This window comes from Pteropus medius, unplaced genomic scaffold (assembly GCF_902729225.1).
Source record: "Pteropus medius unplaced genomic scaffold, Ma_sr-lr_union100, whole genome shotgun sequence".
Classification (NCBI taxonomy): Eukaryota; Metazoa; Chordata; class Mammalia; order Chiroptera; family Pteropodidae; genus Pteropus; species Pteropus medius.
In genome coordinates, this window is record NW_024344378.1 from 52,285,507 (window position 1) to 52,300,951 (window position 15,445).

Here is a 15,445-nt window from a genome sequence, read left to right on the forward strand (position 1 = left end):
CTCCAATTTGCAGTAATTACAGTAAGGTTGACTCACAGACAGTCAGGGCTGGGAGGTCACCTACTGACTAACCTTCTCCTCTCTCCCACCCTTAGTTTATGGATGAGATAACTGAGGTGAGAGAGATGACGGGGCTCCTTGTCACCACCATCTCTTAACACAGTCTAAGCCTCCAGCATTAAAGTGTGCTCCACTATATTCTGTGCTCACACATATCTTGTGCCCCTATCACAGATCTTTACAGTCTTGTAGGAGATATGGTCTGAGGACAGAGGTCTCGCGGCTGCAGATGTAAATAGGAGCAAGAGGCCTTTAGAAGTTTGCAGATTCTTTAAAATAAATTGTTCTGGGACAAATAAGACAGGCATTGGTTGACAGACCAATAAACCAATTTCTTTTCTGTTCACCTTTCCCCGGGGCTCTCTGACCTTTTTTTTCAAGAAAGGCAACATTAATTCAAAACTGAGCTTGGAATGAAAGATCTACCTAGGACATTACTACCTGGCTCATTGTCATTGCTTGCACTCCATACATTCATGGGGTGACCCATTCTTACACTGGCTTCTTGGTCCCGACTTCCTCATCCCAGGGCCGTTGATCCCATCATTCCACCTTAATTACCTGCTCCCATGGATACATTCCTCTGTCTGACCATAGCTTCGTATAACCATATCTGTCTTCTGCTTTCATTGAGGGCCCTCTGGCCACCCCCATTTTCTCCTTTCTCCCCATCTACTAGCCCCTCCAGCTGTCACTTCTCTCCCCCACCAGCCAAGACTCGTGATACAACACCTCAAGTGCTTTCTTTCTAATAGTTTTGAATCCTTTGCACCACTGTTTTTCTATCATGCCTTCCTAGTAAAACCCCAAACTCTGATCAATCTTACTGCCTGTATTCTCTGCACCTGTACTTTACCCCACTGCTGACTACTGATAAAGGGTTCCCCACGTCAGCTGGGCTCTCAGTCCTTCCTCAAATCCTCCTGTTTGCCCCTACTAAGAAGCTTCTCTCATTTTTTTAAGTTTCTCTGAAATTTCTGGATGTCACCAAAATCCCACTCTACATTCAGCAGGTAAGTACCTTGAACAAAGTGCGTGCCTTGAAAAAAAAAAAAAGGAAGACTTCACTCAGAAACCCCCACCAAACACACAAACATCTGCATTCTCACCCAGCTTTTCCTCCTTTCTCCTATCTCCCTGGAGGCCCATCTGTCCTCCAGACTTTGGCCACCCTCTTATTCTGAACCCCGATCCTTCCCACCTTTTCCAGCAAGCATCATCTCTCTTTTCCTCCAGACTCTTCAATCTCTCCTCTTCTACTGCTACTGCTACTTCCCTTCATCATTTATACAGATTCAAGTTTCCCCTTTCTTTAAAAAAAAATTCTCTCCCTCAGCCTCTCTCATCTTTCAGCCAAGAATGAACCTCTGTCTCATCTTTATTTATTCTCCAGCCCACTGTTAACAGGCTTTGACCAAACAATTCCACTGAAACAGCTCTTGGAAGCTGCCAACCCCAATGGTCACTCTTCGGCTTTGTCCTGAAGGCCCTCCTACAGCACTGGAAACTGGCGACCACTCCTTCCTTCTTGAGACATTCATTTCCCTTGACTCCCATACACACCACCCTCTGGCTCTGCTCCTTCCTCACTGGCTGCTCTTTCTCAGTCTCCTTGGTCCTTCTCCTCTTTATCTTCCCGTTTGTGTTCATCAGGATTCTGCCTCAGTCCTTTTCCCTTTACATCTCCCAGTTCCAGGTTAATTTCACCTACTCCCATGGTTTTAATCGTCATCCATGTACTGCTTTATCACTATCCATTTTCCTCTTCTTTCTTTCAAACAGGCTCAGGGACCTAATTTTTTATATATTAAAAGTGCATTTCCCAGCCTCCCTTGGAGCTCAGGCTTGCCGGGTGACCAGATTTGATTAATGAGGCATGAGCAGCAGTCTGTGGGAATTTCTGGGCAAGTTTTGCTTTCTAATACAGGTGTAGCTCCTTCCTTTTAACTCTTTTGTCTGCCTATCTGGAATGCAGGTGAGAAGCTGGAGCTGAAACAGCCATTGAATTACCACAAGCTGACTCTAAGGATGAAAGCTTCTCAGTAAGGAGAGCCAAAGCAGGCCTACATAATGGACTGGGGGCCTGAATGATATTGTGGAGCTGCTGACCAGCCTTGCTCTGCTTACTTTATCTTTAGACTTTTCCTACATCAGAAGTTTTCAACTACAATAGAAAACAGCAATAAAACCTGTTTGGCTAAAGCAATGTAGTGGGGTTGCTGTTACAGAAGCTGAACACAAATCCCAAACTTATAGCTTCTGCTTAGATGTCTCTCTTGAACTCCAAACAGCAAACTAGACCTACCTCCTCTGTTTAGGGACACTTCAAATGGAAGAGGTCCAAGTTGTCACTCCTCACCAAATACACACACACACACACACACACACGGTCACTTGGATTCTTTCTCAGTGAAGAGCATCACTGTCTATGCAGCCAGATTATGTCTCTTTATTTCTCAATTTCCTATCCAATTAGTCACTCCTCAGTTCGACCTTCTAAATGTTTTTTGAACCTGTTCACCTCTTTCAATTTCTTGAATCGTTACAAGTTTCCTTCCTAACTATTCTTTACTCCAATCTTGTTTCCTCCAGTCCATTCCTAAAGCAATGTTACTGTTCTGCCTAAAATCTTTCAGTGATTGCTTAGGGCCTAAGGAATACCAGCCATATAAGGCTTTGCCAGGAATTATCATGTCGGTCCTTTATGCCCCATTTTTTTCTTTGGCATAGATGTTGCCCTAGTAAACACAGGAATAGGCATGTGACTCAGACCTGGTTCAGTTGTGGAATCCTCTCTCCTCCACCAGTGATTGGTCCAAGAGTGGGCATCTGGCCAGAGCTAGATCAATTAGTCTTTCCCTTGGATTTTTTCATACCAACCTTGAAGGGGGAGTTATTCAGTCACATTTCCCACATGCGGCAAAACTCAGAGCACTAAAAGACAGAATGAGGGGCTCCTGGTCTGGGTAATCTGCAGGATCAGCCCCCAGCTTCTAGAGTCATGCTGGTCTGAAGTTCTTCTTTTGATTTTGTGAGTGACGTGAGTATCCTCAAAGTAATCTCCCTTCCTTTGGCCTAAGCTAGTTTGAGAGGCATTTTCTCATTTCCAACTAAAATGGTCTGACTAGTGTGAAGATCCTTAGTAGTCTGGTCTCATTAAGGCATCATTCCCAGATAAGAGTTCCTTACAGCTTACAAGATGTTTTATAAATGTCATTTCATTTGATTCTTACTATAAGTTTGTAAGAATCTTACTATAAGGTGGGTTTTACTATTGTCTTGACTTTATAGGTAAGACAACTAGGCTCAGAGATGTAAAGTGTTTTGCTCAAGATCAAGAAGATGAACACCATGTCCCTCTTCTTTTCAAGCTGTTTTTCCCAAACCCACCTGTGGCCTGTATACACACAGAGGTGCTGCAAAGTGGAACCCAGGATGAGTAAAAGCAGCCCTGGGACCAGACCGGGACAGATCTAGGACCTGACCAGGACAAAGGGGTAAGGAGGAAGTCAGAAGAAGATAAAGGCCAAGCTCTTCCATTTAAAATTTTATTATAGCCAACTCCAGACCCAGAAAAAAAGAAATTCTCAGCTTCTTTCTTTCTCTACTTCTTGTACTGCTTTTTTGTTCCCATAATCGACACCTCAGGCTTGCAGTCTGCACTATATATAATTCAGCTATATTCTTGGCAATTATGGTTCTAGAGGCTAGCCTGGAAACTAAGTCACTGGTTACAGTACAGCCTTTTTGAGTTGGGGCTGTCCATATCTCACTTTTTTTTTAATAAAGGAAAATAAAATGGGCCTGATCTGCTTTGAGTATCCCTGATGCTCTCTGAAGTCCCCTCCCTACCTCTTTGTGCTGTAAAAATGGGTCAGGTGAAGTGCAGTGGATCTAATATTGCAGCTAGGAATGGTAGGTAAGTGACTACTGGTAGCCATAGTGACTGTGAAGTATGGCCTGATTGGGGGTGGGGTGGAGGCCATGCTGGCTTTCTGGGCATTTCCCACACCCTCTTCATGCCAGCGGCAGTGTGGCCAACTGGTCCAGAATGGAGCTGTCTCTCAAAAGGAGCTCAGGCTGGCAGGACCTCCAACTTCACCTAATCCATGGTTCACAAAATTGGCTTCCCCTTATCCTTCCTCCTTTTTCTAAGCTCATGACCTCCTTCACATCCAGGAGTAAGCAGAAATCATCAGGTATGAATGATCATCTTTCCAATCCTAACCTTCGCTGGAAACATCTTCTCTGCCTCTATATCTCCCTCCTTAATAATGGCAGAGGTACCTCTTTATCACAGGTGTCCTCTCCATTTGTGCCTATATCACTTCTCCTTTCACTTTTTCTTCAGAATACTCTTGCCTTCTCTCCTGGATCATTCCTATCACCCTGCAAACCTGCTCTAGTAACTTCCATATTTAACAAAATCTAACAAAAATTCCATATTTAACGAATTCTAACAAAAATTAAAATTAGATATGGCTACAAGCATCAGAAATCAGAGGATTAAAAAAGACAGAAATTTCTTTCTTTTTCTCATATACAAAGTTAAGAGTTAGGTACCACCCCAGAGCAGGTATGGTGGCTCCCTACACAACAGGAATCCAGATTTAGTCTAACTAATTCTGCTAACATGCTCGACACATGGTTTCTACTTCAAAATCTAATATGGCCACTTGAGCTCCAGCTACATATTTACATATTCCAGTGAGCAGGGAAGAGTAATGGCTGAGGAAAGCACACCACTGTCCTTTAAAGCTAGCTCCCCTTTTGGTTGGAAATGAGTCGTATGACCATACTTAGCTGCAAAAGAGTCTGAGAAACTTGCTTTTATTCCGGGAAGCCATGTAGCTAGCTAGAATTTGAAATTCTATGCTGAAGAAAAAGGGAGAGAATAGTTATTAGGGTCATCTAACAATCTCTGCCAAAGCCTCCTGATTCCACATCCCATTCTAGACCCTTTCCAGTTCCTCTTAGACAAGTTCTCCAAACATGGCCTGGCTCCCTCCCCTCTACTCCAGGGACACTGCCCTTATCATGTTCACCAATGACTTTCATGTTGCCAGAGTCAAGGAATCCTTCCCTGTCTTCATCTTATCTAATCTCTAAGTAGCATTGAACACAGCTGACCACTCCTTTCTGGAAACACTTTCCTTTCTCAGTCTCTCGGATACAACACTCTCCTGGGTCTCCTCTTGCCTCCCCAGCCTCTCTTTCTCGGGTGTCTTTCCTGCTCTGGCTCCTCTGTCTTTCAGTCCCTCTTAAACCCTCTCCTGCATCCACCTCCTCACGATAGCTGATCTGCTCAGATCCCATGGCCTTTTACTATGTATAAAATGATGCCTCCAAAAGCCCCATATCCAGCCCTGGCCTCTCTTCTGAGCTCCCAGTGACTAGACAGTTGAATTGGATCTCTGACAGTCATTTCAAACTCAACAGAGCTAAGGCAGAATTCTTAATGTTCCTCCCTGAGATGCAGTCTCTTTCCTCCAGGCTATCTCATTCAATAAATGAGGCACTGTCCATTCATTTACTCTTGTCAGAAACTTTAAAGTTATCTGTGGTTTTCCCAACCCTACCCTCGTCCCCCCACCCCACCTGCCCCCATTCATCCTATCAACTGTCCTGTCAAGTCCATGTCCAAAATAGCATCTCTCAACTAATCATCATAGTGTGGCCACCACTTTAGGCCAAACCACCATCATCTTTGGCCTGGACTGCCACAACAGTCTAATTGTCTCTCTGCTTTTATTTTTGCCTGCCACCCACCCAATTTATTCTTTACACAGCAGTAAATCAGAACATGTTTGTCTTCTGCATAAAACCCTTCAGTGGTTTATTAAAAAGTCTCCATTCACTGACACAGTCTTGTATGTCCTGGTCTCTGCCTACCTCCCCACTTCATCCTGGTTCTTTTCTGGCGGGGGGGCGGGGAGAGCAGTGTGTGTGCTACTCTAGCCACACTGATTTTTTTTTTTCAGCACCTTGACACATCTAAAGCTTACCTTATCAGGGCCTCAGCATATACTACTCATGACCTGAAATGTCTCTGTCCAGCTTTTTCCAAGGCTATCTCCTCATTCTTTTGACTTCAATTTCAATATCACTTCCTCAAAGACGCTTTCCCTGATGACTCTATCAAGTAGCTCTTATTCTCTCTCCTACACCCTCATTTTTGTCCCAGCATTTTCTTTAATTTGCAACTATTTGTCTCAACTAACGATAAGTTTTATGGAGCAAGAGGCCTCAGCTTTCTTGTTCATTGCTGTATCTCCCAGCATCAAAACAGACCTGGCACAGATCAGGCACTCAACCTAATACTATCTGCTGAAGTGAGTGAATGGACAGGTTCCCCAAAGCAGTCCCTGAGCTGCCTAGGGTGTCACAAATGGGCTGCAGCCCCTTCAAAACAAACAAACAAACAAACAAACAAAAAACTGGGAATGGACTGAACAGTCTCTTTTTCAGACCTTCTCCTTACAATGGACTTAACCTGCTGGTTGCTTGTACTTGAATATGGTGGTGCAACCAGTTTCTTGGCCCAGTTTTAATAAATCTGTATTTCCTATTGCCCAACAGAGCAATCCACCTCCCCCTGAATGATTTAAGAATCAGTAGTGTTCCTGTGTCTCATTTTACAGACAGGTGGGCTGAAACCGCAGAGATCAGTCTTTTAAACCAGAACCCAGCCAGCAGTGTGAGTACCCCTCCACCAGACTGTTCCTGGAATCTCCTCCTTCAGCCTAAAGAATCTTCCCAGCCATCGCCTCAGGATGAAGGTGAAGAACAAATCTCAGCAGGAGATTCAAAGAAACTAGATATTTTTAGCACCGAGGCCCACAGGGGCGAGTCTTTACCGCCCAGTTTGCAAAGAAATTTTTTAAAAAATGTTAATTTACTACCTTTCTCTTGAAGCTAATCCCCAGCCCTAGCCTCCCAAGCCCCGGCAGGACGCCACCTATTTTCAATACAGCCCACCTCTAACCGGTCACCCCCGTATTCTTGAGGTGTGGCCTCCCCTAGGCTCCCACAAATCATGCTTCTCCCAAGGCTCGGGTCCGGCCGGGACGGAGGCGAGGCCGGCGCGGCGCTGGTGCAGCACGTCTCGGCCGAGCGCTCGCTCGCGGTGGCCACGAGGGCTCAGCCCCGGCCGGGGTAAGGCCTGTGCCGCGTACCCACGGAGGGGGAGGACCCGGGCCGCCCCCGCCTCCAGCACCGCCCCAAGCAGGACAGAGGGGCGGGCCGGGGACAGGCCCCGCCGCCTTTGCCGCCGCGTGGGCTGGGGGCGGGACAAGCCGGCGGGGGGCGGGGCTGGGGCGGGCCCTGGCGCGCGGGTCGCACTGGGCGGCGCAGGGAAGTGGCGCCCCTTTCTCGGCCACCGCCCGGCGCCGCGCCCCCGGTCCCGCCCCTCCGCTCCCCGCCCCCACCACTCGGACGGCCGGAGTCGCCCCCTCCTGCCCGGCGTTGCCGAACTTGCTCTAACTTCCTCGGCTGAGCAGGGCCGCGCCTCTGCCGCCGCCGCCGCCGCCTTCGCCGCCGCGCCCTGGTGAGTAGCGCGCCCAGCCCCTACTGGAGCGTTGGGCCCTGCCCCTCTCATTGTCTGAGGCCGACACCCCCCTCCCCCCAGAGCGCCCTCTGGGGACGAAGACTGCTCCCCAGGTCGGTGCTCGTCCCCTCAGGCTCCCTCGTCCCTGCCCCTGGGCGACCCTGCGGGCGGCGTTGGCTTTGTTCGCCCAGATCACCCGCGAGGGACTGGAGGCCTCGGCCGGGACCCGGCTGAGCGTAACTCGGAGCGAGAGCCGCAGCAGACCACCCGGCTGGCACTTGGGACTCTGTAGCCCTCGCCTGTTCCGCGTCCCCAGACGGGTGCGCGCCGGAGCCCGGCAGGGGTGAGAGTTCTAGCGGAGGGCGGGGCTGGACCGCCGCGGCGCGGGGCTCTGCCGCGTGTCCCCAGCGGTGAGCCCTGGGATGGGTACTCCTTTTGGCTCCGTCATGGACCCTTGGCCGCACTAAGCTCCGGCCAGAGGTGGAGGGTGGCGCGGACCTGGGAGGGCAGTCCCCTCCCCTCCCCTCACCCGCTCCGTCGTGGATGTGCTCCAAGGCCCCCACCCCTGCCGTGAGTCCCACTTTGCCTTGCAAGGGTTTGGGCAGCCCGAGTTTGAGTAGACAGTGACCTAGCTTCCCTGCGTTGATTGTTGGGGATTGTGCTTGGGAGCATAGTCCGACTCCTGACCTAACTGGAGCTTCGGTCGAGTTGGGTCTGTGGCTACGGAGTTGACTTCTCCCGGGCTGCTGCTCCTGCTGGGGAGAGGTGGTGGTGCTGGTGGGTAGGAGTGTGTGTGCAGTGTGTGTGTGTGTGTGTGTGTGTGTGTGTGTGTGTGTGGTGTGTGTGTGTAGGGACTGCTGGGGCCTTGGGACACGTATCTGGGGAAGTGAAGTTGATCTCTATGTAGAAGCGGTCCGTGCTGGGGGCGAGGGCGAGTTTGGGGAGAGTTGTGGGCCCTGGTACTGGTCTGGCTGTTGGCTGTCGCCTGTCCCTGGGCGCTGGGGTCTGCTGGCATCAAGTCATCCGGGGCCGTGAATGCAGGGCATTGCATCAGAGCCTCTACAGGTGCGCGCTCTCTCCTGCGCTCAGTTCTCTAGGGTCTTCCTTCCTTCTGAGATGGGGGTCACCCTTGGGCTGATAGGAGTGGGTGGCGCTGCCTGCCAAATCCTTAATAGTAGTCTTCCCCCTATCCCATGACCTCAAAGTAGGGGAACTTAATGCCTTACCAGTGTTTGGCTTGGGCCACCCTTTCCTATTTGTGAAGGAAAACCTGGGGCCTAGGCCATCAGAGCAGCCCCAGCACCCCTACATCCCCTCTGTAGTCATCCAGCCCCTTGGAAGGACCAGGTAAGAGATCCTTTCTTCTGGGATCCTCCTGGGCTCTGGACCCCCAGAATGAAGCCCATACTCCTTATATCATGGCCCGATATCCCTTTCTGGCTCCTCTCTCAGCTGTCTCCAAGCTTTCTCCAATCTGTAGGATCCATAATGTCTGGGAGGTAGGCCTTGGAAGCCCAGGCTACCAGAGGGGTTTTCCCTCTCATTGCCTCATCCTTTGTTGCACCCCACCTTCAGTTGGAGAAATTAATTTCTCCATCCCTACATCTTTGAATTCCACTGCTTGGCCACCAAATGTGATCTTCAATTCATTTAACAAAGCATGGTTGAGAGTCTGGGGTGCCAGCGTGTCAGGTGCAACAGCATGCACTAGTCCAGGCTCACAACTCCTTAGCTGTCTGTAAGCTCTGTGGTTTTAGAGCCCAGGCTGGATATGTAGTAGATGCTCATAGTGTTTATTGATCTGAGCTTGAGCTCAGCTTCACAGCAGCATTCCGGTAAATAGGAGTTCAAGCCCACTGGCGCTTCCGAAGTTTTGTGGCAGCCTCTTGGAAGAAAGGGCATGAAGAATAGGGGGCCACAGAAGGGTTGGCTGCCCAGGGAAGTTCCTCCTTTACCAGCTGGGCAAGTGTTAATCTCAGAACAGGTGAGGGTGCCTCACTTCCTGTGGTTGGGAGTGGGAGGACAAAGCTCATGCTCAGTGTGTGTGTATGGGGCGGGGGCTGCCCTGCAGGTCATGGTAGTAAAGAAGTTCCCATGGAGGCTGGGGAGCAGGGAGTTCTGGAAGCTCCAGGTTCTGGAAACATTTCTTGAGGCCTCTAGGCCACTGGGTGCTCAGAGATTTGACTTTTTACTTGTTTAACTTCAACTAGAAAAGAAAGAATTCAGTTTGGCAGTGCCTACAAAGTACCTTTGTGTCATTCTTGGGAAAACTTTGCTAAATTTAAAATCTCCTGGAGGTTATGGATAAGTTTACAGCAATTTGGGGAAGGTTTCGCATATAATGATAGTTTGTTGAGACTTACTATTTGTTGAGACTTACACCAAGCACACTATCCCAGAAACTTTACTTGTATTTGCTCATTTAATCCCTGAAACGATAGAGTATGGTAAATAATGTGAACATCCCATTTTACAGATGAGGCAACTGTGGCCTAGAGAGGTCACATTAACTTGCCTAAAGCAAATCTCAATGTGAGCCGGGTTTCCTCATTTCTAATCTAGATAATGCCTTTTTCTCAGAAGTGATTAAAGTTGATCAATGTACTGAATAAGCCTGGCCCACAGTGGAACTAGTAAGTCCTTCAGTACAGGTGCCCTTATATCCCCTGCTTCTGAAAGGATCTCATCTGTCTGGGCACATAGCAGGTGCCCCTGAACCCCTCCTGATTGGTGATGGAGCTTTTGTCTCCCTAAGGCCAGGGAAGGGGTAGACCTGTATTGCCGTGTACAGAAGATTGGGGAGTGAGTCATTGCCTGCAGCTGGGGACAGGGGGCAGAGCCCTGAACTGCAGTGATCCAGCCCTGCAATCCCCAAATATCAGAACAGCATGAGTGCCTGCCACCTGCCTGCTACCCTGCCTTCTTCTGTGACTTCTTCCCAAGGTTTCAGGTGTTATGTGTTTCTGTGTCACCACGAACATTGGTCACAAATTAACCAAAGAAATGTTATTTAGGTTAAAGATACATTGAAGTGCCACATTTGAAAGGCAGAGGTATGGTGAACAAGAATGCATGTTAGGGTAATAAGAGGTGGCGTGCAGAGGCAGTTTACCTCTGTGACCCTGGGCAATTTATTTGAGTTCCTTGGGCCTTCTTTTACTCATTCATTTATTCATTCATTCATTCGTGGGCCCAAGGACTAATGGTGAGTCCCAGGCTAGGGACTCATGTTCAGCTCCTAGCCTGGTGCTTGTGGCTGTGAACTGGGATGATAATCCCTGTTTCCTGGTGGCTTTAAAGAGGAATATTAATACCCATGGGAAGGGAAGCAGGCTCCGCCTCTCCTCACTGCCTTGGCACATTAGCCCTTGGACTTCCCCATGGGCTATCTGTATGTGGCCAGTTGGGACAGCCACTTTTTCTAGGAGCAGGAGCAGGTAGAGGCACCCCTATAGGCCTTGCCCTTCCCCTTCCACTTCTGGGACTCTGGGCATAGGGTTGTGGGAAGGAGAGGTGGTGAGGTTCCTAAAGGATGGAATCACATGGAGAACAGGCTTGAGCATGGGGCTGGGCCTGTAGAAGGGGGTGGAACCCCTTTGTAATTGCATTTTCTACTTTTACCACCCTTGCAGGATGTTAAAGAACTGGCCACACTATGGACCTTGCTTTTGTGCTTTGTCACCTGCTTGGTTTCTGGGGATATCCAGCAGGGCCAGGAAACACTGGTGGAGGTGGTGAGACCTCAGGTTCTTCTGCATTGTGGTTAACTCACTATCCTTAGTCATAGTTCGCTCCCTCTTCTGTTTTGCCATCTAGAATAGAGGGAGAGGCGATGGTGGTCTACAGTAGTGGTTCCACTCTCGGCTGGTCATCAGGGTCCCCAGGGGACTGTGTAGCCAGTGCTTTGAGTATCTTTGGTCTAGGTTAATACCAGCATTGCCGATTTGTCTTGGCTTCTATTATACCAGTATCTTCTCCGATAAATCCGTGTTGGGTATTCATAACGTCTCCACACCCATTTTCTCCTTTTACAGGATTTTTTTTTTTTTTTTTTTTTTTGGTTCAGATAGGGCAGGTTGCTGTATTGGAACAGAACAGGGCCTGGCTGGTGAGAAGTGTTCAGTGCCTTGGCCAATTACATGTGAAGATTAACACCGTCCAGCTCATAGAGGAGTCAGCGATGAAGCCAGCTTTCGAATTGTGTCTGCTTTCTAGCTGAGTGACCTAGACAAGTCTTTGATTTTTATTTTTCCTGCTGGACTTAGTTTTCTCAGTGAGAAGACTCTGCCTTTCCTGCCTCTCATTGGGGTTACTGTGAAGCAGAAGTACACACTTCAGGTTTGAGAAGCAGAATCAGGGGCCCCTGAGTTAGACCTGACACTCTGGTTAGTGACTGCTGCTGTCATAGTGACTGCTGCTGTCAGGCTGACAGCTCTCAGAAAAGTGCTGGGAACCTCACTTCCTTTACTCTTGGGCTTGGTGGGGTTGGGGCTGGGCAAGGTGGGGTGGTGCTATGATTTTTCTCTTAGAGGCAGTAGGCCTGGTAATCTGAACTTAAGTGGGCCTGGGTGGGCTGGAGTTAAAACTCTTCACTTTTCTGCCTCCCTCTCTGAGCAGCCAAGGAAGAGCTTTGGTGTCCATAAGCTAGATAGCTGGAGGGACCTGCTCCTCCCTTCTCGGGCTCTCTCAGCCTGTGCTGTGTGGCTGAGAGCCATGACAACTGGCTCTAAAGTGGCCTCAGGGATGCTGGATAAGAGGTGAGCTCCTGGTGCTGCTGCCTCAGACTCTGTGTGTCCCTGGAATTTGGGAGAGTTGAGGTTGGCCTTTCTTGCTTGGGTGAGGTTTGGAGAGGGGTGGGCCAGGACAAAGAGTGAGGCAGGGGTGGGCTTGAGGAAAGGTTTGGTGAACCTCATTTCTGGGTAAGCCCTGACCATGTGTACCAGCTTCTGGGCCTGTGCTAACCTACTCTGCAGGGCCCAGAGAACATCTGGAAAAAAAAAAAGGGATTTTAAGAATTCCTAGTCCTACCACTCAAGAAAGGGGTCCTCACAGAATTCCTCAACTGGAATTAAAGACTGTGCCCTGAATCTCTTTTATCTACTGCCTGGGGTCTGAGTGGTAAGCCTAGGAGAGCTGAGGGCAGCAGCATATCCCAGGAGACATGGTACTTCAGGAAACCTGGGCTTAATTGGAAAGTAGCAGGTGGAAATAAGGAATGAGGCCACTTAGCTTTAGATTTAGGCCTTTAAGGGAGGGACACCTGGGCCCCACACACCCACTGCTGCAGTTTAGGCCATGGTATGACTTTAATTAGCAGAAGTATTTTGATCCCCAACCTGGAGCACCCACTGAGCTGTGCCCAGGACCCTCCTCCTTCTGTCTCCCAGCTACTCCAAGGAGAGGCTCTCTGGTTGCCCACTAAATGAATGAACATTGCTGTGAAGAGACCGTTTCCTCTCCAGGTCACCTCCCTAATGTCTGGCTAGCCTGTGGACTGGTTGTCTGGTTTCAGCCCTTCACCCTTTAGCCAGGTAGACAGGGTCTGTTCCTGGGACGTGGTAGGGGAGGCCAGCCCCAGCCCAGCCCCAGCCCGGCCCTGCCCCAGACCAAGTAGTTCTCACACTCTGGGTGAGGGGTCCAGGAAGACTTGGAGCTCTGTATTATTAAAGAAAAATAGTTATTCTGATACTTGTTAAAATGGCAAGGCAGACTTTATTCAGGACTTTTGTGGTAGTTAATAAGGACTACTACAGTGGGGTTCTGCAGTCGAGGAGAGAGATGGTGCTCAACCCCAAATACAACATGGAAAAGTGGAAATTTATAGCTAAGGAGCATGGCGGGGTGGCTTGTTGGATTGAAATTTCAGAGAGTATAATTCTTTGCTAACTGACCCAACAGGATTCTTGCCTATTTAACCTAATAGGCAGGCTAGGGTGACCAGATATTACCTAGGGGATATTGCTTTAGGAGGATGAGAAATTTGGTCAGATAAGGAGGGTGAACGAAATGGAGGATGGGGGATCCTGGCTAAACAGACTTAGCAGGATTCTCGCTAAGAACTGGACTCCACAAGGACAGATGGAGGCCCAAGGTCAGGCCTAGTAGAGCAGAGGGCTCAGGGGAGCCCGACTAAAGTTTGGTCAAGGAGAGACTGTCAGTATTTGGAGGCTAGCTTCAGCTTCAGTCTTGCCCATGATGCTTGCACTGGCCCGAGCTCATCACTACTCACACTTGAGTGGTGTCCCTCCTTGTGGGCATCACTCCCTTGTTTCTGGAAATTTTAATCCTTTTCTTTTCAGCATTTTCTGGCTCTTTGTTCCTTGGCTCCCTCACTTTGCTGGTTGGACTGCCCCTCTGCACCCAGGAATTAGTGTGGACCTGGAGTCTTGGTTCCCTGTGGCCCACCAGTGCTGGCTCCCTTTGCCAGATCTGTTTGGTGCCAGAGCATAGCCACTTGACTCTGGAAAACCCTCCTTGCTTGATCCTCTTTCCTTGGTCTCTGTACCTCGTATTTCCTGCTTTCCATATTCTGGGTGAACCAGTCTGACAACTTTATGGATCTCTCCCTCTCCCACACCTGGGAATTCATTGTCTTATTTGAGCTGGGCCCAGGGAGGTGCTGTGGGGGATCTCCTTCCCCTGCCTAGACTGTGCACTATAGAAGCCTTCTGCCCGGGTCCCCCTTCCCCTTCCTTCCCTTGTCTGAGGACTTCCAATCCCTGCACCAGTCAACCGATTTCCTCTGCCTGCATGCCTGAGGCTCCTCCTGGTTCCCTCTCTGCCTCTGCTTTCTCCTTGGCCAGACTTGCACAGGTGGCCCTGTGTGGTGTGTCTCCTGCTCCTGTCTCAACAGCCAGCTTTTTAGGAACCAGGTTACCTGCCGTTGTGAGAAAGAAGGGCATGTGAAGAAAGCCTCTTGGCTGTGGGTGGGAGCCTTCCCCCTTTCCTGAAGATTTCACTGGCTTCCACTTCTGCAAGGGTGACAGAAGTGACAGAAGCCAGCTCTGGATGGCCATCCTGCCCCTCACAGTCATTGTCTGCTGTTGTCCTAGCTGCTTCCTGTGAAATACAGTAATGGTATAAACACGGATAAGTTTTGCGGGGACATGTCAACAAATAAGTTGGTGGTAGTGGTGGGGTATACGTTCCCGAGAGAGCAAGGAGGAGGGAGTGGTACGTACCCAGATATAGGGGTGGGTTGGGCCAGTCCTGAAGTTCTCTCTGTGGGAAGACAGATAGATGAGCTTGTGGGGCAGGCGCCACCTGAGGTATCACAGGATTTGGTGTGTCGAGGATCAGTGCCTTCCTGCCCACTCTTGCAGGAAGACAGTCAGAAAAGGACTGGTCTTGGTCTGATGAGGGTTGTAGAATTCTAGGCAACAGCTGCTGAGGGCTTTGTGCTGGAGTGGACCTGGCTTATGAGGACACAGGAACTTGTTCCCAGCAGCTGAGGTATGAGGGCTCCAGGTGCCAGCGTGAAAAAATTCTACTTGTTGCGAAATCTCATTTGTGCTTCTTAATTTTGCAGCTTCTTAAGAAAGCATCTTATGAGATAAGAGAGCCAAACGTACACCTTCCTTCTTTGGAGTCTTCTTTCTTTGTGGCCTTGGCCATCTGTGAGCTTGAGGTCATTAGGAGTTCTTAGTGCCTGCTGTGGTGACCTGGAGGTGAGGCAGGGAAGTTCCACTAGGTAGAAAGAGCTCCATTCATGAACCACTCCTTTTTCCCCAAATGGTCTAGCCCAAGTGGTCTGACCAGTCCTGGTTCTCATAGACATGTGTCATGCCCCTGAGAAGCAGGAGTGATTGGGGATGGTTATTTTATTGTTCCTTAGAGGGA

At 49.4% G+C, this 15,445-nt stretch overlaps 1 protein-coding gene across 10 annotated transcripts in view; it reads left to right on the forward strand.

Annotated features, from left to right (window-relative positions):
• Positions 1-2,947: 2,947 nt before the first annotated feature.
• Positions 2,948-15,445, forward strand: part of TSPAN14 (tetraspanin 14) — a 60,240-nt gene continuing 47,742 nt past the window's right edge. Inside the window, exons 1-3 of one of the 10 annotated variants that reach the window (XM_039872245.1) lie at positions 2,948-3,100; positions 3,432-3,557; positions 6,702-6,839. In XM_039872245.1, coding sequence (XP_039728179.1) covers positions 6,834-6,839 — 6 coding nt within the window. In that variant the 5' untranslated portion in view covers positions 2,948-3,100; positions 3,432-3,557; positions 6,702-6,833. Of the gene's footprint in view, positions 3,101-3,431; positions 3,558-6,701; positions 6,840-7,461; positions 7,607-7,676; positions 7,950-8,004; positions 8,177-15,445 lie in introns of those variants that run through there. The other 9 variants (XM_039872250.1, XM_039872247.1, XM_039872249.1 and 6 more) reach the window with 9 other exon arrangements.